Source organism: Hibiscus syriacus, unplaced genomic scaffold (genome assembly GCF_006381635.1).
Source record: "Hibiscus syriacus cultivar Baekdansim isolate YM2019G1 unplaced genomic scaffold, ASM638163v2 tig00116974_pilon, whole genome shotgun sequence".
In the NCBI taxonomy this organism is placed as follows: domain Eukaryota; kingdom Viridiplantae; phylum Streptophyta; class Magnoliopsida; order Malvales; family Malvaceae; genus Hibiscus; species Hibiscus syriacus.
Window position 1 is genome coordinate 430373 of NW_024063498.1, and position 23907 is coordinate 454279.

Here is a 23907-nt window from a genome sequence, read left to right on the forward strand (position 1 = left end):
TTTTAATAAATCTTATTATTTAGTTAAATTCGTCAATTAATTGGTCTAACATGATGAGATGTTAAATCTATTAAATAATATTAAAAATTTAAATCCCAACATTATAAATAAAACATATTAAATTGAGAGAATCATTATAAAAAATTTAAATTGAGAGAAACATCCTGATATCATCAATTAATGAGATACTTACAATATTTGAATTCGGACATGAGCCACATATTAAACCTATTAATCGACTAATCTATATTCAAATATTATATAGACTCATCCTGGAACAGATTTAGTAATGTCGGTAACCAGTTTGACACGACCAAAAAAGCATTTGAATAGAACCCATCAAATAACTTCAATAGTTAACGTAAATGTTGTTCTCCCTAGAGATCTTCGCCTGAGTGGCTATATATGCCGAGTGTATACAAGTTATCAATAGTTAAAAAAGATTCTGAATAAATACACGTTGACCATGCAAACGTTTCATTACAAGATAGACTAATAAAATCCTGAAAGGAATTAATCAAGTGAACGACGGGGACAAGTATATTAAGCAATTGAAAACAGAGAGAGCATTGTAGAAACTAAGAAACAAACCACATGCAATCTCAACATTATTGGTGTCTATGGAACAACACTGCCTTTGCCAACACAATAAAGGCTGATCTTTCATGCACTGCAAACCAGATACTTGGCTGTGGATGCAGTGGAACAAGAAATATGATGAAATCCAGACCTGACTGCAGGACTAAAGCTGAAACATACCAACCTATAAGAGTACAAGACCTAGCTCCGATGGTCTCAAGGCGTTTCGTATCCTATAATTATACAGGTAGTAGTGGAGTTGTCCATCACCTGGTCCGAATTTTAATTCTTTGAGGAAAGACTCGTTATGCATGGCATCCAGTGCATTGAAAACATCGAAATCCTTCTTTTTAGCAACAATAAGTGCATCGTTCATCAGCTGAAGCAGTGGAGTCTTGGTGGGGACATTGTAGTAAGAGTAGGCAGCTTTCAAAATCGAATAGTTCTGGTTGCCAAGAATGGACGAGGGAAGAGTGTAGAAACTGCAGAAGTCGGTTATGTCATGCGTCTTAGGGCTCTCAACCACGTAACTGTCGATGACATCTTCAGTAGGAAGAAGCCAATGCTCCACATCGTTCTCGTCAAAATCCGGACAAACAACAAATTGGCTCAAGTATTGTCTAAGCAATCTAGCGACAGCAGGTACATCACGAAGCTCCATTTTTCTGAATCCAGGGGTGACAGGTTGATCAGGTAACTTGTAGAGTTTAATGGTCCGGCTCATGGTCATCCTAGGCCTAAGTCAAGAAAAGCCAACATCAATAAGCTTCTTGGGGTTCAGCGACCTATGCCACATGCCAGTACTGGCAAGTAGTAATTGGTGTTGGAAGAACAACTCCGGCTGTATAAGCTGCTTGCCAAATGTTCTCCAAATAAACTCTCCTAGTAGCCTCCTTAATCATCACTGGTGCCAACCTCTTTGATCTCAGCTTCTTATGAACACATAAGAAGTTGATCTCCGCCATCTTCACAACTTCATCACGAACCCTTATTCTGGCAGGGACACCAGTAACATAGGCAACAAGCTTCTTCGACATCTTGGCACGGACCCCAATATGCCAGCTCTTGTAATAACCAGGAGGACGCAAAGCCCACCTGAGAAACTCCCTGGAATAGTTGAACCTAAACACATTCTCATCATCCTCGACATAATTGTTCTTCAAAAGATTATAAACCTCATTACAAGTCTCTTCGGAATCCATATCACAGGTCGTCCATTCATATTGACTCGGAAGGTTATAAGGTTCCTGTTTGACTTCAGACAATGGGGTCGGCAGCTCGATCGGGCCTTCAGGTAAACTCGTGTCCCCAACATCCTTAAATTGACCAACAGGTTGGGTTTCCCAAAACTTGTGTCTCTTGGATAAGGACATGGAGTCCTGAAACCTTCGAACTATGTTTTCGAGTGAGCTATCATCTTTAGGCAATGGGTTAGCCTCAGATGTATTATCTGGGTTTACTTTGGGAGACCCGGGTGGTGAATGGTTATCGGTCATTTCAGGGAATTAATTAATTTCAGCAACTTCTAATATACCCAGAAGATGGTTTGAATGTCTCAGTTATTTTCTCAATATATACCTGATTTTATAGAACAAATTTAATAAAGGTCCAAGTTAAAAATAGAGCACAAACAGCACAGCAACTAGTGAAAACATTTAGCTGTAAATCAATTCAGATTTTTACAATCAAATGAATTCATATAGCAAAGACATTCACAAAAGAATTGCTCAATTGCAATACAACGAGAAAATAACATGGTTTTCAGAATCGGACCGGTTAGCGAACCGGTTAGCGAACTGATCATGTTATCGGTTCACTGGTTCAACCGGTCGAACCGGTCCGACCGGTCGGAAGAACCGGACGACGTCATAATTATTTTAAAAATTAAATAAAAATACCAAAAATATTTAATAAAAAATATAATTTTTTATATCACAAGTCATATTCAAAGCAAGTCATAACATATATAAGTTAAAAACCATAAAATCAAGTGAAACAAAATGATTCAAATTAACTACAACATAATATTTAAGGTAAAACATATTAAATAAGAAATATAATTATATAACTATAATTAAAAAATAAATTTGGAGCTAAAAAATCATAACAAAATGATATTGTTTGATTTAATTTTTTTTTTAAAAAACAATCCCACATGGCTAAAAAAACATAGAAGAGCATCCCAAAAGTCTAAAGAGTAAAAATATGAGAACAAAACAATCCCAAATGGCTAAGAAACATAGAAGAGCATCCCAACTAACTTCTATAAATAATAGAGGTAATTTGACATTCAAAATCATAAAGACTTTTGGTGAGCATTGAGTGAACTATTCGTTTACTTCAATTAAGCTTGAATTTTAGGCTTCAATCGAGTTTCTAATTTTTTTTTGAGTTCAAACCTTTTTGAGTTCAAGTTTCAATATTATATTTCGAGTTCGAGTTGAACTTGATAATTTTTAGCTCGTGAGTTTGAGTAGGGCTGTAAATGAGACGAGACAGATCGTGGGCTACTCGAGATCGGCTCGATCAAGGCTCGATAAATACTCGGATCGAATGGACTCGGCTCGAGCTCGACTCGAATTCTTAACGAGCCGAAACGAGCTACTTGATACTCAACTCGAAAAGTTCGTGAGCAGCTCGAAAATATAATATATAAGATTATATTTTTAAAAAAAAATTATAAAAAATATTAATATTTATGTATTGATTTTTTTGAAGAGAATACATTAAGATTTTCATGCATTTAAGGTTCAGGTTCGAGTTCGAGTTTGATACTTCAATCGAGTTAAGTTTAAGAATTTTTTCTTCATTTTGAGCCTTTTCGAGCTGCTCACGAGCTTCAGTTCAAGATTTCGAGTTCGAGTCGAGCTTGAAAATTTTAAGCTCGCGAGTTTTCGAGTCGAGTCGAGCTCAATTTCAGAGTTTTCGAGTCGAATCGAGCTCAGCAATACTCGAGCTCGACTCGGCTCGTTTACACCCCTAAGTTTGAGTCGAGTTGAGCTTACTTTTAAAGTTTTCAAGTTTGAGTCGAGCTCAGCAATACTCGAGTTTGACTTGGCTCGTTTAACAAACGACGTCGTTTGGTTTAATTTTTTTTAAATAAAATAAAATAGGCGTTTTTTCTGGTTTTCAGCCGGTTCGATTCGAACGATTCAGCGGTTCCGGCCAATTCACTAGTAACGATTCAACCAGCATAGATTGAACCAGACTAGACAACGATTTTCGGTTAAATCAATTGAACCGACCTGTTCGATTTTCAAAACACTGAAAAATAGATATGTGAGATAGTTGAAATGATTACGAGAAATACACAACTTACACGGTTTCAAAGGACAAAACTTCAGCTGAATCTGAATCGAGGGAATGTGGGGAGATTTCGAGAAGAGAAAAATATATAAAATCAGATCTGCAAAGCCAAATAATTAGAGAAATTATAATTTTCCTTTATTTTCTCGGATTTATTTAGGCAAAAGGGGAATCTTTAGGGTTTTCTCCAAGACAGCGGCTTTGAAAATGCCGAAACTCTTTGATCTTGGTGAATGGTTACACTCGCGCAGTGACGTTGACGGAAACATTCTATTTTTGTTAGGTAAAATTGTATAAAAAGTCCCTGTACTATGCAATTCTGTCAAATATGATCTTTCTATTTTATTTGATGATTTCTAATTTTAGATTTCAAAAATATTATTTTCAATATTTTATTGTTAGTTACCAAGTGAATTAATTTTTTTTAAAATAGTTGGATATGTATTATTTATCCTTGACATTACAGAAATTGAAACTAGGAATTACAAAAGATCAAATCACAATAAAGAGATTAAATTCCTCAATAACATATAGAGCAGGGACTTTCTACAGAATTTGACCTTTAGATTTATCACTAAAACGACATCGTTTCCTTTGCTTTTAACCACCGAAGGCCCAAAATAATCTTGGGCCCTTAGCCCGTTTAGAGGCTACGACATAAAAGCGACGCCGTTTAAAAGCATCAACTATGACTTTTCCTCCTGCTGTCTCCTTCAGGCTCTGGTATTGTCAGTAAAGTTAACCAAAGGCAGAGCTGCTCGGAGCTCCACAGGCGATCCAAACCCGATAAAGATTCTAATCAAAGGAGAATGTGCGGGGACGCTACAAACTGGGACGAAGAAGCGTACAGGGAGAGCATATTAAGGGAAAGAGAGATCCAAACCCGAACCGTATTCCGAACCGTTTGGGCTCCTTCCTTGAACCCTAACCCGGAATGTGTCGTCGTCGCCTCTAGCGATGGTTCGATAGCTTCTTACTCCATTTCCTCTTGCGTCTCCAAACACGTGAGTCTTCTTTTTTCATTTCATCCAATGAAGAAACGAAAAAAGAATTTAATTGAAAGGTAGAAATGATTCTCAGTTGAATTTCGCCTTTGTTTGCAGCCGATTGGTTTCTGCGGTGCTAGGGCTCAACGGTAAAATGACTGTCTATATCGGTTCAGTGTTAAATTAATTGAGTGATTACTGTTTCCAATTTGAGTGAGAAGTATAAGTGATAATGTATGATAGGTTGTTACCGGCTGAACCGGAAGGATTCCTCGAAGGACATGATGGACCTGCCTATGATGTGAAATTCTACGGCAACGGTGAAGATTCCTTGTTATTAAGGTGTAGTTCAATATTATGCAATTATTTTTTTTCCATTTCTTATTTGCGTTTAATTGTGTACATTAAAAATAGAAAATTGTTTTGTTTAGCATGGTTGAGCTTATGTGAAGCTCAAGCTGAATCTTGACATTGTTCATTAACTTAACTAAGATTGACTTGAACTCGTCACTATTGGCTGGTGAACGCTTGATAAATATGAATTATAGTATGGACCTATTTTTGCAGTTGTGGTGATGACGGTAAAATTAAAGGATGGAGGTGGAAGGAATTTACTGAATCAGAGGTGCCTATTACCTTTCAAGGTACCGGATTTTGAAACTGTATACTTTTTTTTTTAAACAAGATAGTGATTATCTGAGACTAATACATAATGCATGAACTCAATGGGGAAGGGGATGAACTTTGTGTCATTATCTTTCTGTTTTGTACTGGCTTGAATCTTTCTTTGAGTTTTAAATGTTGGCCATCTGTTTTTCTATTCTTCGTCTTTGACACTCAGACAAGCAGAGACCCAATTGGTATTGTCCTGTCATTCAAATGCTCCTCTGGGGTCATAATTTTCCAATTTAGTTTTGATGTTTTGCAGGAAATCATATGAAGCCAGTGCTTGATTTGATCAATCCCCAAGATAGGTGCGTAATCAGAGTTTATAGTAGATGCTCTTGTGTGTTTTAATGCATACCCTTTGACTCCTCCATCAATAGTTAAGCATAGATTCTCATTCCATTTGCTCCTTTAACTCTTGTGTTAATAGGGGCTGCTGCCTCTTGAGTCTAAAAATTATTTTTGATTTGGAAAATAATTAGATCACCGAATAGAAATTTCTTGTTATTGTTTTGTTCTATTCTTTCTAATCAACTTAACTCCCCCTCTCTTGGTGGTAACATTCTAATTGCTGTTCTCAGAGGTCCATGGGGGGCTCTCTCTCCAATTCCTGAGAATAATGCCATTGCTGTTGATCCTCAGGTTTTTAAACACCTTCCCTGCATTTGCTTATATTTATGGAAAATTATGTTTTATGATTTTATTTCTTCTTTGCACTCTCTGCTAAAACAGGGGGGATCCATCTTTTCTGCTGCTGGTGATTCTTGTGCATATTGCTGGGATGTGGTATGTTTTTGTTCAAATGAACCTATTCATGTTTTCTCTGAGAGGTGGTTTTTAATATTTTCCTTTTTCATTATATATATATATATATATATATACACACATTTAAGTTCCATTTCTGTTGGGGATTTTCAGGAGAAAGGTGAAATCAAAATGGTTTTTAAGGGACACAAAGACTATTTGCATTGTGTACTAGTTCGTGCCTCTTCCAGTCAGGTCAACCTCTCTTCATGATTATTTATTTTGGTTGTTAATTTAATTTGGCCTTCAGACAGCGAAGCTAGTTATCCTTAGTGCCACAGCTTAACCCTTTTTAGCTTCAGTTGGGTTTCCTTTTATCATGAAGACTGAACTTTTTGGGTCGACATTTTATTCATTTTACTCATAAAAGGAGCTTCTGTTGTGCTGCTGGTTTATGCTTTATGCTGATTGTTGCATCCATGCATCTAAGGTTGAGAATAGAGACTTTGAGTCACTGAGAAAACTTCTTAATCTATCATCTTTGTTCTTTTTCAGATTATAACTGGATCAGAGGATGGGACTGCGCGAATATGGGGTAACATCGTTGTTCTTATTTTCAAGTGCTATAGAGAGCTAATTTCTTGTTACATTTTTGTTAGCGTACTCTGTCTTATTCTATCCTAGCTTCATCTTAACACAGTGCTGTCACCTATTGTAACCTTACTATTTATTATATGGATTTTACATAGATTGCAAAAGTGGAAAGTGCACTAAAGTAATTGGCCCACTAAAGGACAAAAAGTTGAAGGGGTTATCAACTTGTGTTAGTTGCATTGCTCTCGATGCAAGTGAGAGCTGGTTGGTAAGACCTTGGTGAAAGTTTTTATATTGTTCTTTAGTAAAAAATATCATACTATGATAATGCTAACCCCATTGAAGATATATAGCCTTACATTAAGTTAAGAAAGGCATCTTAACTGCAGGTTTAACCATCTTAGAACTGGGTTACATTATTCTCTTAGATTTCAGCAAATGAAGTCTGCTGCATACATTTTTATTGTGGGGTCTTTGGAGCTCTTAGGCTTTGCTTAGTAGAGAGGAAAGAAAGAAGGATGGACAATTAAAGGGGTAGAAAAATAGAAAGATGAAAAATTATTATTTTTCATTGCATTGGTGTGCTTGGTAGGAAGGATGGAAAATTCATTGCTTGGTAGAGTTGAAAACATGATAGGAAAGAAAATTAAGCTTCGAAAATTAGATATTTTGAACTAACTCACCTCTCTCACATTATCTCTCATCTTTTCCTTCCAAATTGGAGTGGTTTTTTTTCCTGCACATGAGGATGGAAAATGATCACCTTTCTCAATTTTTTTTTCCATCACTTTTCTATCCTACCAAGCACACGCAACAGAATTTTTCTTCCCACTTTTCTACTCTCTCCTTCCATCCATCCTTCCATTTTTCCACTCAACCAAGCAAAGACTTGGTGAAAGATCTTTCAAATTCCTTTCAACTATATTGATTTCTATCTGTGATCCTCAAGTGGACATGTTTTAATCAAGATTTGAACTGCACAGGCCTGTGGTAACGGCCGAAATTTGTCAGTCTGGAACCTCACTGCTGCTGAGTGCATTTCGAGTATATCCAGTGGTGCAACTATACAAGATGCAGTGTTCGATAACCATCAAGTGAGAGGAAGGAAGGAAGTTGGTCCTTCTCAAGCAGGCCAACACACCTAATATTGTTCTTAGACTTGTTCATCTGTTATTTCCACCTAACAATAGTTAATATTGATTATGCTGCTATTTCAGATATTAGCTGTTGGTGCAGACCCTGTACTAAACCGTTTCGATATGAATGGAACTATTCTATCACAGATACAATGTGCTCCTCAATCAGCATTTTCGGTCTCTTTGCACCCATCTGGTGTATGTTCCAGTCTCCTTGTTTTCTGTTTATGTGTTAATGGGTTTTTCACATTGTGATCAACATTTTTTCCTGGTCAGGTTACTGCAATAGGTGGTTATGGGGGTATTGTAGATGTGATATCACAGTTCGGAAGCCATTTGTGCACCTTCCGTAGCCATTGTGTTTGAGAGTCACTGTAATGAAATCGGAGACGTAACCTGTAACGACGCGGTAATAGCTATACTTTGATGCAAGTCTTTCATCATAATGGTTTTTATTTTAACTTTCTTTAATTTAAATGGTTTTCCAACTCGTTTGTATGATAAATTTTCGTGAAATTTGATTATGTGCTTGCAATTCATGTTTTTACCATTCCAGAATTTTTGGCTTATTATTATTATTACTTAATTAAATATTTCATTATTTATTAGTAAATAATATAGTATACAAAGTGATCAAATTGATAAAATTTTAAAATATTAAAAATTTACTGAATTATTTTTGAATTAAGATAATGTATGCAATTTATGGATTAAAATTATTATTATATTATATCAAATCAATATTTTTGTTAAGTCAATAGTTAAATTGGTGGATGATCATGACATTAACGAAGAAGAATTATTAATCAAAATAAAAACACAAGAATAGATGAATAGCTAAAAATATAATTTATCACAAAATATTTGTATTTCAATTTATGGTAACAAGTCTTTAACAATAACGTTATATAGTAATTTGTTGATACTATGATAAGCATATCTCAAATTTACTTTTTGGCACTCACCATTTATAGATTTTCCATTAGTGAAAACAAAAATATTATCTAAACTTTTATCATTTTATACATAGAAAATAAAAATGCTAAATGGAAAATTATATAATTTCTTTTTCATTTTTTGAATACAAAAATTTATAATTTCTCTTTCGCAAAATAAGTTTTGTGACATCCATTCAGTTATAAAAATTGTTAAACATATTTTTTAAAATTCTATAATAATTATAAGTGAATTATTACTAAAGTATAAATTTATATTAAGAGTGAGTGACATCCATTAAATTAAAAATTTATTATAATAATATTTAAAAATATTGTAATAGTTATAGGTTAATGAATATTATTTTTTTAGATAACGTCTCTAATAATGTAATTTCAATTGAATACTTTATTAAAAGTAAGTTTTTAATTTATTATAATGACCGAAAATTATTAAACATAAATAGTCTTCAACACATAACTCATCAGGTGGTAAAAAAAGTCTTGTACATTACCTTTCTTAAAATATTTCAAAAAAAAAAAAAGCTTTTCCATACATTTTAAATAAAATAAATTTATTTTTCAAATGACATTTAATTATCAAATTATAAAATTGAAATATTTTAAAATTTATTAATATTATAAATTTTTATATATAAATATTTAAGTCTTCATAAGGTAAGGAGACAGGATTTGGTAACGACACGCCTCTCTCACTCACCCAAACCTCCCCTTTAAAAATCCCTCTTCTCCCCCTTTTCTCGTATCTAGGGTTTTAGATTCCTCTTTTCTTACTAAAATCAACCTTGTTTCTTTCTCCTTGAATCAATTTCTTCATAATGAGCAACAACGACGGGATTAATTTCAACATGTCCGGTCTCGGTGATGGTAGTATTCCCTTGCTGTTCTTAATCTTTCACCTCCACCGCTTCACTGTTATCGCTTCCCTCACTGTTTTTGTTTCTATTTTTGGTTGCAGCTCTTAACGAGGATGCTCGAGCTGGTCTTGTTAACGCTCTCAAAGTCGGTGGCTTCTGGAATTGTTTTTTGGTTTCTTTGTTTATTTTTCAACCTGTTCTTCTGTTCTTAGTTTTTGATGTTTTAGCTTTGCAGAATAAGCTTCAAAATCTTGCTGGGGACGATATCATGGAGAGCTTGTCACCGATTGTCAGGAAGCGTGTGGATGTTCTTAGAGAGATCCAGGCATGTTCTATCCTGTCAAGCTTTCATGTGCTGTTTTGCTAAGTGTTACTATGATATCACTTATTTTCTTCATATTAATGGAATTTGAGGTTGGATTTACATTTATTGCTAATAAACTTTAGTGTCAATGTGCTGATTTTTTAACATAATCTTATTCAAGTTTTGATTGGATTTACTTTGGTACTGAAGAACGTTCCATTTTCACGCTTTGCAGCTACTTTCCATTCACATCTAGATGGATTATATTTTTGTAATCTAATTTCTATTTTTTTTAGCTGTATATGGTTGGAAGTGGACTGCCATTTTTTTATTTTCCTTGGCCTTTTTTTTACAGAGCCAACACGATGAATTGGAGGCTAAGTTTTTTGAAGAAAGAGCAGCACTTGAAGCAAAATATCAGAAACTATATCAACCCCTATATGCCAAGGTTTGCCTTTTGAAACTTGCTTCCGTTTTGGTTCATTGGGTTACTTTTGTTTTTTGTGACCTATTATCATTCTTTTTGTAGCGATATGATATTGTGAATGGTGTTGCTGAAGTTGAAGGAACAAAAAATGAAGCAGCCATGGAAGACCAAGGAGAGGACAAAGATGCTGAAGGTTTGATCTTATTCATTGCCCCTCCCCTCTTTTTTCCCCTCTCTATAACAGCTTTTTCTTTCCATGTGGATGATATTTAAGAAATTATGCTTCATGCAGAGAAAGGGGTTCCTGACTTTTGGCTTATTGCAATGAAGAACAATGAAGTGCTTGCCGATGAGGTGAGTTGCAGTTATACTTCTTGTCATAGTGACCTTTTTGGGTTGGAAATACCTGCTCATTTTTACATATTGTGCTTGTAATCAGATTACGGAGCGTGACGAGGGAGCTCTCAAATATCTCAAAGATATTAAGTGGTTTAGGGTAGATGAACCTAAAGGATTCAAGCTTGAGTTCTACTTCGATACCAACCCTTATTTCAAGAATTCTGTCTTGACAAAGACGTATCACATGATTGATGAGGATGAACCTATTCTAGAGAAAGCCATTGGGTAAATAACATTACCCCTTTTTTAAAAATCTCTTATTGGATTATTTGGTATCCAAGATTATCAGGTTTCTTATTTTATTTTACTATAACTTTTTTCCCCTAATATGTAGGACGGAAATTGAATGGTATCCTGGAAAATGCTTGACGCAAAAGCTTCTTAAAAAGAAGCCTAAGAAGGGATCAAAGAATGCCAAGCCAATTACCAAAACGGAAGAATGTGAAAGCTTCTTCAACTTCTTCAATCCTCCTCAAGTTCCTGATGATGATGAAGACATTGATGAAGATACAGTATGCCCAACCACGCTGCATCTATATAAACGTTGGTGATTGATTAATAACTTCTGCTATTCTAATGGTTTTTTACTTTCTTGCACAGGCTGAGGAGCTGCAAAATCAAATGGAGCAAGATTATGACATCGGGTGTGTTACCTTTTCAGCTAATTCTAATCATTGGCTTGTTCTCGGTTTGAACTCCCCTTCATGCTTTTAATGAGACGCCGTTAAACAATGTTAATCTGATTCTTTTTGCAGGTCAACTATTCGAGACAAGATTATTCCACACGCTGTGTCCTGGTTTACAGGAGAAGCTATTCAGGGTGATGATCTTGATATAGATGATGATGATGATGATGATAACGAAGACGATGATATTGATGAAGATGATGATGAGATGATGAGGAAGAGGGTGATGAGGAGGAAGATGATGAGGATGAGGATGAAGGAACTAAGACCAAAAGGAAGGTATGAGATGGAAAACTTTCGTGTGTTATACCGTCTGCTGAATTTATCTTTCAAATCAAGCGATGCTAATTTTTCTTGTTTCTTGTTGAACTCCACGAAATATTGCTGTAGTCCTCTTCTCAGAAGGTAACACCCATTTGATATCATTTAGATCTCCTTTTTGGCAAGTATTGAAATCTATACCTGATTATCTTTGTTGTGTACTGCAGAAGGGGGCAAAAACACATGGAGATGGGCAGCAAGGTGAGAGGCCTCCAGAATGCAAGCAGCAGTAGAATATGATGGCTGCTATCCACAGATGAGTGTCGAAGTTCGAAGCGTGTTCTATAAGATGTCACAGTTAGAAGAAAAGGGGCAAGGGAGGGTTTGCAGTTTTGATGGTTATTTATTTTTACATTTTTCATGTTATGCCAGGAACATAGATTGGTTTGAAGAATCCTTCGTTTACCCTTTGTGGTTTGTTTCTAGTAATGGTAAGTCTCAGATGTGTTGGTATTTTTGTTTTTTGAAGAATGTTTCCAGAAACTCTGGATTATATGTCCTGCCTCAGTGTTCTTCTTGTGGTAGACTTTTATCAATTATTTAATGGCCAGTCTGATTACAGTTATTTTTTAATTTCTCTTTGATAGGGGGCTAAATCTAGTTATTTAAAATAAGAAACTATCACTTGCTGTTCATGTAGTTTCATAATGTAATCTGCTTTTTGGTGCTTTCGAGAAGCAACTTTTGAAAACTGAATTATGAAAAAATCACATTTTCATTCATCTATCTTTGTAATGATAAATATATATTTTAAGAAATATACTTCAATTTTATTTCAAAAATTGTAGATGTTTATATTTTGCAATTCTTATTGGGTACGCTATGGCCATTTTTGTCCATAAATGTTTATTTTAATTTTTTTTTCTTTGGTCAACGTGATATCTAATTAGGTTTTGGTTGATGTGGGTTAATTTGTAAATTTATCTTTAAGTTAAAAATAAATTATCAATTTAATTTTTAAATTGGAGTATTAAAATTTGCCGCCGCTCACCAAATAAAAGAGGGCATCGAAACAAGAAATTACCATCTTCTTATAATTTGCTTCTTTCAAACTCAAATTCCAATTTCGAAATGGGTTTCATGGAGTCCACAGTCGTCTAATATGGATCAGGTAATGCCTGCAAGTTACAAAATATAATAGAAATTGTGTTTGGGTATATCCAAATCGGATTCCTGCGATGAGAATATGTCCAAGAAAGATGGATCATATTACAAGTTGTTTTGGAAAAGAATCTATTATGTGGCTTCTTTTGACCTGATAAATGCTGTTGTTAGAATGTGCTTTGTGTTGTTCATGACTCGTGGAATAAGCTTTCTTCTCCTTATCTACATTTCCTCTTATCCCGCTTAGGTGCTTCTTGTTAGAAGTCTGGTGCTTTCTTCAGTTTCAATGGCAAGAAACTCCATGGGAGTGCTCTTGAAGAGACGAGTAAAAGCTACTCGACTGCTTTCCTGACTAGTGAAGAAGGTATAGTATTAAATTACGGTTGCGGGCGTGATTTATTTCTTAAAGGTAACTATACATATAAATTACAGGTCCAATTACGATAATCCTAAAAAAATCTTACGATGCGACGTTACATTGTGTTACGATTGTAATTTAATGCTACGAGAAGTTGTCACGTACCATATGAAATCTTCTGTAACCATAGTTGTTGGTTCTTCTGTTGGATCAGTCATTTTGCTAAGCAAGTTTTTGCAGTTGGTTGAAGGTTTTGAAAATCTTGTGACTCATAGCAACATTTTACTCCTAGTTAAGGTGAAGATTAAAGGTTCAAATCCATAATTTATGTATACTGTTGCGGAATACGACTATCGGATAGAGCAAAATCGAAAATGATAATTTGATAAAATAAAAATGAAGATAAAAAATACAAATTTTACGTAGAAAACCCCTAAATAATATAGGGTAAAAACCACGGGCAACGGTAGAAGAATTTCACTATGAGAAAATAGGAATTACAACTTCTCTCGATCTACCAAGGAGAAAAAATGATAATTCTTTCTTGATAAAAAGGAGAAAACAACTCTCAAGAAACTCTCTAAATTCTCTAGTATTAGGAGAAAGTTAGAATGATTTGGGATGGTTTTGAAGCTAAATGGGATAGGGTATTTATAGTTGAAGCTTAAGGACTAATCTTGTAAATATCTTAAAGTACAATGACTAAAGTTACAATTTTGTCATTGCCCAAAAATCAGTATTTTCAGTTGCTTTGCACCGAAAGCACCGAATTGTCTGAAAGGTTGGCCAAGTGACCAACTTAGCATTTGAATTTTCAACAATCTCCCACTTGAAGATTTGATTGAAACAATCATATCTTCACACCATTCTTTCTACCTTGTACTTTCATGTTGCTTGCGTTTTTGACAGGCCACAAGAGGATCGACACCATGTAAATTTATCAGCATTGATCGCCTTCGTCATGAAATCTGCTATGTTGTCTTTAGTATGGATCTTCTGTATATCTACCGTCACTTCTTCCACCTTTTCACGAATGAAATGGTAATGAACTCGTATGTGTTTTGTTCTTGAATAAAATGTTGGATTCCTTGCTAGATGCAAGGCACTTTGACTATCACAAAACAGAGAGTCATACTCTTGATTGTGCCCAAGCTCCTCCAATATCATCTTCAACTAAATTGCTTCTTTATTGGCTTGTGTAGCTGCTACATATTCTGCTTATGTTGTGGATGTAGCCACAACTAACTGCAATTTTAAAACTCAGCTTACAGCTCCATCATCAATTTTAAACACATATCCTGTAGTAGATTTGTTTTTATCCAAATCCCCTGCAAAGTAAGAATCAACATACCCATTGATAAGTAAATTTGACCCTCCGTAACATAATGCAACATTTGAGGTCCCTTTGATATATCTCAGAATCCTCTTCATTGTATTCCAATGCTCTTTGCCTGGATTCTCCATGTACCGACTAACCACTCCCACTGCTTGTGCAATGTCTGGTCTTGTGCATATCATAGCGAACATTAAACGTCACACTGCTGATGCATACGGTACTTAAGACATCTCCATCATCTCTTCTTCATTGCTAGGACTCATATTGGAGGATAATTTGAAGTTAATATGAATAGGGGTAAAAATTAGCTTACACTCTTACATGTTGAATCATGACAAAATCTTCTTCAAATAATTCTTTTGTGAAAGTCAAATCTTCCTATTACTTCTGTCTCGGTGAATTTGCATCCCTAGAATCTTGTTTGATGATCCCAAGTCCTTTATTTCAAACTCTCTAGCCAGTTGTGCCTTCAATTCTTTAATATGATCTTTGTTGGGTCCTGCAACCAACATGTCATCCACATACAACAGCAACATAACAAAATCGTTATCACCAGACCTTTTGAAATAAGCACAAGGTTCTACATTAAGTCTGTTGTATCCAAGGCACATAATGAAGGAATCAAATCTCTTATATCAACACGTTGGCGCCTGCTTTAGACCGTACAGAGATTTGTTCAACCTGCAAACCAAGTTCTTCTTTTCTTCTTCTTCAAAACCTTAGGCTGGAGCATATAAATCTCTTCTTCAAGATTTCTATGAAGATAAGTTGTTTTAACATCTAGCTGCTCTAGATGTAAGTTCAATGTAGCACACATTGCCAAAACTACTCGAACTGTTGTTAGTCGAACCACATGAGAAAATATTTCATTGAAATCGATACCTTCTTTTTGAGCATATCATTTGACCACCAGTCTTGCACGATACCTCTCAACTTGATCGTCACTATTTCGCTTGATTTTGAAGACCCATTTGTTACCAATAGGCTTCCTTCCTTGTGGTAGTGACACAAGGTCCCATGTATTATTTTTATGAAGGGCTTCAATTTCTTCCTGCATTGCTATCATCCACAGTGAATCATCTGAGCTGTTTATTACCTCCTGATACGTTGATGGCTCACCGTCATCTGTTAAAAGGCAGTATGCAATATTTCCTTCTATAACATAATATGAGTGTCAATTGGGACGTCTTCTCACACGATCTGATTGACGAGTTGTTAGAGCTTCAGAACTCTATGGTTCTTGTTCATCATGTGCTGGTTCTGCTTCAGAAGAATCTCCTTGTTCCAACTCCTTTTCCACATGTATCTGTGTAGTCTCTGACTTTTCAGCGCTATCCTCATCTTCTTTTCTTTGTAGTTTATCTTCTACAAAGAATTTGCATACCCCTTTACTCCATCAACATACCCCAAGAATTTGTATATCCTGGATTTTGGATCTAACTTTGAAATTTCTTGGGAGTTGTACATCACGTACATAATACTTCCAAATACATGGAGGTTTGAATAATCAGCTGGTTTACCAGTCCACATCTCCATTGGTGTCTTAAGCTCTATTACAGTTGATGAAGCTCTATTCACCAAATAACAGGCGGTATTGACTGCTTCTGCCCAAAATAATTTTTCTAGACCTGTAGCCCTTAATATTGTTCTTGTTCTTTCTAACAAGGTTCTGGTCATCCACTTTGCCACTCCATTTTGTTGAGGAGTGTTCGCCACTGTGAACTATCTTTTGATGCCTTCTTTCCTGCAAAAGTCATCAAATTTTTCACTTGTGTATTCTCCTCCATTATTTGTTCTGAAACACTTGATCTTATTTCCAGAATCAAGTTCCACTCGCTCTTTGAAGTTTTTGAAAGTGGAAAACAAATCCAACTTCTTCTTAATAGGGTACACCCAACATCTCCTAGAGTAGTCATCAATAAATGAGACAAAGTACTTTGCTCCGCCTAGGGATGTAACTGGTGCTTGTCATACATCAGAGTGAACCAATTCTAGAACACTTTTGCCTCTAGAATTTGATGTGTTGAATTTCAGCCGGTGCTGCTTACTTGTTATGCAATGCTCACACAAAGTAAGTTATATATTTGTTAAGCCTGAAAGTAGCTTTTGCTCCACAAGGACTTTCATTCCTTGTTTTGACATATGTCCAAGTTTCTGATGCCATAGCATTGCAGAATCTGAACTACATGAGGCAATAAAGGCTTATACTTCTAGTAAAGTCTCTCCCTTCAGCATGTATAAGTTTGCAGCTATCTTTTCGCCTTTCATCACCACAAGCACTCCACGGAACACCTTCATGATTTCTTTCTGTGTTTCAATCTTGCTTAATATTATCCAACAATCCGTAGGATAATAAATTTTTCTTCAGGCCTTTCACGTGCCGCACATCTCGAACAACTTTAATTGTTCCATCACACATCTTCAATTTGATGGTTCCAACGCCAACGATCTCTAAGACATGATCATTACAACTATACACAGATCCTCCTGAGACAGGTTCATAATGATGGAACCATTCTCTTCTTGAGGTCATGTGATATGTTGCTCCTGAATCAATGAGCCATATATCGACAAATCTCTTTCTACCTTCCACGGTGGTTGACGCTTCACAACATAGAGCATCTCCATCATCTGAAGTGTTTGCGATATTGCCTTGTGGATTGGAGTTTTTATTTAGACTCCAACATCCTTCTTCAAGTGACCATTCTTTCCACAGTTATAACACTTTAAATTCTTCTTGCTCCTCGACTTTGATCTATCATGTTTGTGACTGCTACTTTGGCCACGTTCTGTTGATCTCTCTCTCATCGTTGTCAATGCTTCTGCTTGTTGCAGATTTACTTGTTTGTCTTCCTTGTTCTTGCACCAATTTTCTTCTTGTAGAACAAAAACTGCAACACCGTCGAAGACTAGACTAGTGACATTATTGTTTGTCAAGTTGATGATGAGTTGATCATACGAATCAGGTAGACTTTGAAGTAGAAGTTCAGCATGTTCTTGTTCTCCTATTGTACATCTTAAGAATGTAAGCTGAGAAAATAAAATGTTCAGCGTGTTTAAGTGCTCCGTCACTGAAGTAGATTCTGACATCCGGAGAGTGTACAATTTCCTCTTAATGAAAATTTTATTGTGCAACGATATGCCCTCGTACAATTTGGTGAGATGATCCCATATCTCCTTAGCTGTCTTCTTCTCCTCGATGCTTGATAATACTTCATCTGCTAATGCTAAATGAAAGTTTGTCATAGTATTCCCGTCCATTTCAATCCATTTGTTGTCATCTGTGAAATCTACCAGTCTTTCACTGATAGCTGGTAGACAACCGTTTTTCCTCAAGATGGCCTTCATCTTCAATTTCTACAATGAGAAATTTCTTCCATTGAACTTTTCAATATCAATTTTCGTTGTCATATCTTCTATTATGGATATCTCCAACTATTTCACTATCGTGAATAGTTCTATGGAACTTTCAAAGAATGGGTAATATCTTCTTACTTTCTTATGTCGGAGGATCCACCTTTTGGTCGCAACCACAAAAACAATAAATAGATATTACATAGTCAAATCTAGCTCTGATGCCAATTGTTGCGGAATACGGCTACCGAATAGAGCAAAATCGCAACTGATAATTTGAGAAAATAAAAATAAAGATAAAAAAGACATAAATTTTACGTGAAAACCTCTAAATAATATATGGTAAAAACTACGAGTAATGATAGAAGAATTTCACTATGAGAAAATAGGAATTACAACTTCTCTCGATCTACTAAGGAGAAAACAATGATAATTCTCTCTTGATAAAAAGGAGAAAATAACTCTCAAGAAACTCTCTAAATTCTCTAGTATTGAGAGAAAGCTAGAATGATTTGAGATGATTTTGAAGTTAAATGTGATAGAATATTTATAGTTAAAGCTTAAAGACTAATCATATAAATATCTTAAAGTATTAAAGTTATAATTTTACCATTACCCAAAAATAAACATTTTCGGTTGCTTTGCACCGAAAGCACCGAATTGTTTGAAAGGTTGGCCAAGTGGGCAACTTGGCATTTGAATTTTCAACATATACTGCCGGGATAAAATGATTCATTTTGTTACTGTAAAAGGGAAAAGTACAGTAGAAATGGGATCCACTGAGTGGTAAAAAAACACAAGTCAGCTGGATGAAGTAAGGGCACAGCTGAATTTTCTTTGTAAACAAAATTTTAGTCAAAAGCGCCGTCTCTCTCTCTCTCTCTCTCTCTACAAACCCTTTTCAATTAAGGAATGGTTGGTGGTAATTGATTTAGTGGTATTCAATAGCTAATTGATTTGCTAATATATATAATTCATATTTCCCTGTCAAAATAATAATTATCTTTTATAAAAGAATAATATATATGAATTTATCTAGTGACCTAAATATTATCTTAAATTATTTTTAAAAAAAATAATAATTATTGAAAATCACTGTGCCATGTCAGCAAGTACTCTTCTCACTGCTTCCTCGAAGGAGCTTCCATCCCACTCATCGCCCTACAAATGAAAAAGAATTCATATTTTTAATAATTATCATACATCAAACTTTAGTTGTCAATATTTTTTTCATCCTAGTATTTTCCATCATGAAAAATATTATAATATTAATTTTTTTGAATTACTTATATCAAAATCATTAAAATCTTAATATTAACATAAGTATTATGCCCCCAAAAATTAAAATAAAATAGTTTCGGCTCTTATTATTTTTTCATAAATATTTCTAATAAAATTATTTTTTTAAATAATTTTTATATAATATCTCAAAGTTATTTTCACTATATAAAATAGAAAATACCGGACTTTATGTTATAAAAATAAAAATTACATATAAATTAAATAAAAAATAGAATTCTATACAGTTTTTAAATTTATAAACTATAAATGGTCCAAATATTAGGGTTGGGTTTTTTATTTTCTCCATTTGGTTACTGGTTATACCATCTATTTCATCACTCAAATACAAATTTTTCTCAAGCAGATAAATCATTGAAAAGTCTTGATTTGCATACCTCAATTCTCAGTCTCAAGTTGACATGATTAACCGAGCCTAGTTCTGATATCTGGGTGTTGGCTTCAATGGACACCAAGCTCACATTCGTATCCTTCAAGAATTCTAGCAGCCGCATTAAGATATTCTCTATCGGCCACTCTCCCCTAATACCGATTCTCATGTCGACGATCCGTTGCTCGGACGTCGACTCGGGAACAGGTATAAGTTGAACATTTAACCTCTCCTTCGATTCGGATACGGGTATACGTCGAACAGTTGACATCTCATTCGACAAACCACTACCTTCTGTAGCAGCAGGCAAGAGCCGAGCTTGTAATAGCTGGTTTTGCCTACTAAGCTCAGCAATTTTAGCTTTCAATGAAGTCAAGTACGCCTTAGAGCTAGTGAGCACCGATGCTTTGTCTGTCTACATGTCATGAAGCATAATATTAATTCATTATTGATACTCAATTAAGTAAATTTTGGAACAATGAAATATATATATATATATATATTTATATGGTACCTTGGTGCCAAGAGGAAGAAGAGAATGTAATGCATTGATATGTTCATTGAGCCTCTCTCGCCTTCTCCGTTCCGACATCATACGGTGCAATTGGTTTCCGATGGGACGTCTTCGCATCGGTTGTCCACCGCTTCTCACAAAAGTGAACATCCTATAAAACAAAATGACTCGTTTTAATAAACTTTGGGCACGTGAACTCGCCCTCGCCGGTGTTGTCGTCGGGACATAACGTTCGAACGCGGTGGCTTTGGGGTTTAGTTGGATGTTGTACGTTGAGTTTTGAGTTTCTTGGGGAGGATCAGTGGATGTTGAAGAGGTTAGAACAGCGAGTATTGCTCTGGTTATGACCGCATTTTCTCTTTCTAGCATGGTAAACTGAATGTTGCTTTGTATTTGAGTTAACGCCTGCATCGTTTGTTGGCTTGGATACTCGATTAATGGTGAAGAAGACATTGGTTGCAATGAAGACATAGATGTTTCGATTGGTGTCGGACTACCGGTGGATAGTGACCTTAATGAAGACGAAGATGATGAGGGTCGGTTTGGGTTCGGGTCAGTAGGAAATGAATTCCCTACATGAGAAAATTGCCTCGAAAAATCTTCTGGGAAAAACCTTCCCAGCTCCATCTGCATGTTTTGCTATTATGAACATGTAATAAAGTTCAGTGACAAATAATACATACATACACACACATATATATACAACGATTAACTTTCTTACTTGAACAACAATGGAGGAGCCTAACTCAATCTCCCCAGCCCTGCATCCCATGAACGCAGCCCTCTGCAACATGCCAAAATAACATGACAGACAAAAAGAAACCCTTCTCAGATTTGAGTTTCGACAAACAAAGCGAACAACAAACCTTAATTCCTGCTTCCTGCAATAAAGAAAGATATTAGGTTAGTAGTTCTAGTTCAGAAAAGAAACAAAAATGTAGTAACATCAATGTTTTCCATTGATGAATGTTTTACCTGATAGAACAATTGCTGTGTCTGGTCGGATGCTTGATTTTGAAGATGGGATTCCCCTAGTTCAATGTAGGGCAAATTGTTCATGAAGGCAAAACCTGGAACAAGGCTACCGTAATGCAAACAACACATACGTTAAGTAGAACAAATATGTTAAAAGAGAAAGAGAGAATTTCAGCCATACCGATCATTTTCAAGAGGGAATACTGATTGCCAATACTGAATGAAGAGACCCAAAGCAGCTGGCTGAGTGTTTTCTTGAGCATAACATCCATCAAAACCGACTAAACAGCTGCTAAAACAAACACATAAGAGACCCCAAATCATAAAAACTAAAGAAATAAACGCAAAGTGTAGGGTAAACGAACGTACTTTGCTTGATCCGAGTAAGACCAAAGGCAAATGTATGTGCAGCCAGTTGACTGCATGAGTAACTGCAGATACTCAGTTCTTGAAACATCATCGAGCTGGAACACAGCGTCCATAGCTAACAATCAATCCCTTTTGGATCCTCTTTCATATCGATATCTGTTGAATGAAGTCGTCATTTAAGGCAATGGGAAAATAGTCAAAATTAAGCTAAATTAAGAGCACTAGGGTTTGAAAAGTAGCAGACAATTAATAAAAATGAAGAAAGAAAGTGTATGAACTCTCGGAGGGAAGATGCTTTAAAAAAATGGTGTGTTGTGTTGTCCTGATAGTGAAAGAGAGAGAGGGAAGAATTGTCTGGTTGATGAGAGGTTGGAAAAGTATGCAGGAGGGGCCATTTCCTTTGGAAAATGAAGAGATTGGTACATACAAAATGAAAGGAAAAGACATAAAGAGAAATGCGGGGGGAAACGCAGCCAAGGGAAGATTCAGAAAAGTAATCGGTCGACTTTCAAAATTCAGAAAATTCAGAAAAGGTTCAGAAATTTGTTTGAAAAAGAGTCGAGAGAGGGGATGCAATGCATGTTTCGGAAAATGAAGAGATGGTACATACAAAATGAAAGGAAAAGACATAAAGAGAAATGCGGGGGGAAACGCAGCCAAGGGAAGATTCAGAAAAGTAATCGGTCGACTTTCAAAATTCAGAAAATTCAGAAAAGGTTCAGAAATTTGTTTGAAAAGAGTCGAGAGAGGGGATGCAATGCATGTTTCCTTCTTGCCTCACATTTTCTTTTCTTTCTAATTTCTTTATTTTATATGCATACTCTAGTTGACTAAATTAATATATAAATTAAAAAATATTTAAATTGAAATACTCTATTGTAGTATTCCATTAAATTAATATATAGATTAATTTGATATCAATTTAATTAATAAAATTATTTAAGTATTGTATTTTATTAGAAATTGATGAATTAATTAAAAGTAATTACACATTTACAATATACTTTATATTTTTAAATTCAACTTATTTTTTAATAAAAAAGTAATTACTCACTTTACTTTTTTTTTTAAATATTTCTCCCATATTAGATATATACCAGGAAAACTTAACTAAATTTGATTATTCAAATCGATTTATTTGATATGAACTCGAACATGATGATATAAACTTGACCCAAAATTTGAAATAAAATTGTACCTAAATCGACCCGAATTTTGGCTGGATAAATTTAGACCCAAATCGAAAGTAATCCAAACTAAATCAACTTGAACCGAAAGCAACTTGAAAAAAAATAACTCAAACTAAAAGTAACTCACATCTGATCCAAACCAAATATCTACTTGATTTTAACATGACATTCAAGTCACAAAATCTAATGTCTTATAAGGTCATATTTTAGTTAAATTGTAATCCCTAAACGATGGTTGAATTCGAAATATTGAATGGTTGAGAGTTAAACTTGAGTCTAAATGATAAGATTAACAAACAAACAAAAATACACTTTTATCATAATATATCGATAATTTTATATATATATTTGATTACACTTATATTCAATCTAATCCGAATTGATATTAAATGATAAGTTATTTCGTTGCTTACCGTGTAAAGATCATTTTTTTTTTCTATTTTACTTCAGAAACATTTTTCGTTGTCCAAAATTAGTACTTTATCGTGAATAAAATTTGACTCGATTAAAAAAATTTAAAATTTTCGATTCAACACTAAAAAGCTCTAGTTGATTAGTAATCTTATAAACTTGATTCGACTCGAAAATGTTTAAATCAAATTTGAATTATAAAATAGAACTCTTTATCTCAACTAACTTAATTTTTCTTAATTCGACTCAATTAAATACTTAATACTACGTATAAATCTTAAATTCCACCTCCAACACTTTCTTATCCGACACCAATTAATTTGTTATCGAGATCTTAGATTTGGTAAACCCGATAGTCTAGCTAAGAATTTCAACAACTAAATTTGTCAACTCTAAGGATCATCAATTTATTAAAATGGAAAGGAAGGGTTTAGCTATTGACCCATGCATGCTTAGATCCTTAATTTAATATGATTTTAATTCATTAACGATTAAAATACTTTTATTTGAATAAAAATTAATATTAACACAATACTTTTCTTAATTAATCACTTGTACATGATTTATTGGCCGATTAATTTAAATCGAATTTTGCAAATACATATTACGGAAGCGACACTTCTAATCCAATTTTCTCAATTCGCAAACATCAAAATTCAAACTCTT

At 34.7% G+C, this 23907-nt stretch overlaps 3 protein-coding genes and 1 pseudogene across 3 annotated transcripts; 2 read left to right on the top strand and 2 right to left on the bottom strand.

Moving 5' to 3' along the window:
• Positions 1 to 604: 604 nt before the first annotated feature.
• LOC120192324 lies at positions 605 to 4167 on the bottom strand (annotated as a pseudogene).
• A 435-nt stretch (positions 4168 to 4602) lies between these two features.
• Positions 4603 to 8524, top strand: LOC120192326 (THO complex subunit 6-like). Its single transcript, XM_039195113.1, has 14 exons — positions 4603 to 4889; positions 4989 to 5020; positions 5115 to 5213; positions 5439 to 5515; positions 5800 to 5845; positions 6119 to 6179; positions 6270 to 6323; positions 6456 to 6536; positions 6837 to 6876; positions 7031 to 7143; positions 7859 to 7969; positions 8093 to 8209; positions 8288 to 8432; positions 8504 to 8524. Exons 1-13 carry the CDS (start codon positions 4695 to 4697, stop codon positions 8375 to 8377), a joined length of 1116 nt encoding a protein of 371 aa, XP_039051044.1. The 5' UTR covers positions 4603 to 4694; the 3' UTR covers positions 8378 to 8432; positions 8504 to 8524.
• A 1113-nt stretch (positions 8525 to 9637) lies between these two features.
• LOC120192325 (nucleosome assembly protein 1;2-like) lies at positions 9638 to 12534 on the top strand. Its single transcript, XM_039195112.1, is given in 13 exon segments — positions 9638 to 9834; positions 9926 to 9969; positions 10060 to 10149; positions 10484 to 10576; positions 10658 to 10748; positions 10848 to 10909; positions 10995 to 11179; positions 11289 to 11466; positions 11555 to 11598; positions 11710 to 11848; positions 11851 to 11919; positions 12031 to 12045; positions 12129 to 12534. Coding segments are annotated over 13 exon segments (1125 nt in total). The 5' UTR covers positions 9638 to 9785; the 3' UTR covers positions 12195 to 12534.
• A 6671-nt stretch (positions 12535 to 19205) lies between these two features.
• LOC120192323 (putative transcription factor bHLH041) lies at positions 19206 to 21753 on the bottom strand. The gene is made up of 8 exons (XM_039195111.1): positions 21641 to 21753; positions 21453 to 21560; positions 21272 to 21377; positions 21163 to 21177; positions 21018 to 21080; positions 20297 to 20935; positions 19790 to 20197; positions 19206 to 19274 (listed from the first exon to the last, which is right to left on the bottom strand). Exons 1-8 carry the CDS (start codon positions 21751 to 21753, stop codon positions 19206 to 19208), a joined length of 1521 nt encoding a protein of 506 aa, XP_039051042.1.
• Positions 21754 to 23907: the final 2154 nt, after the last annotated feature.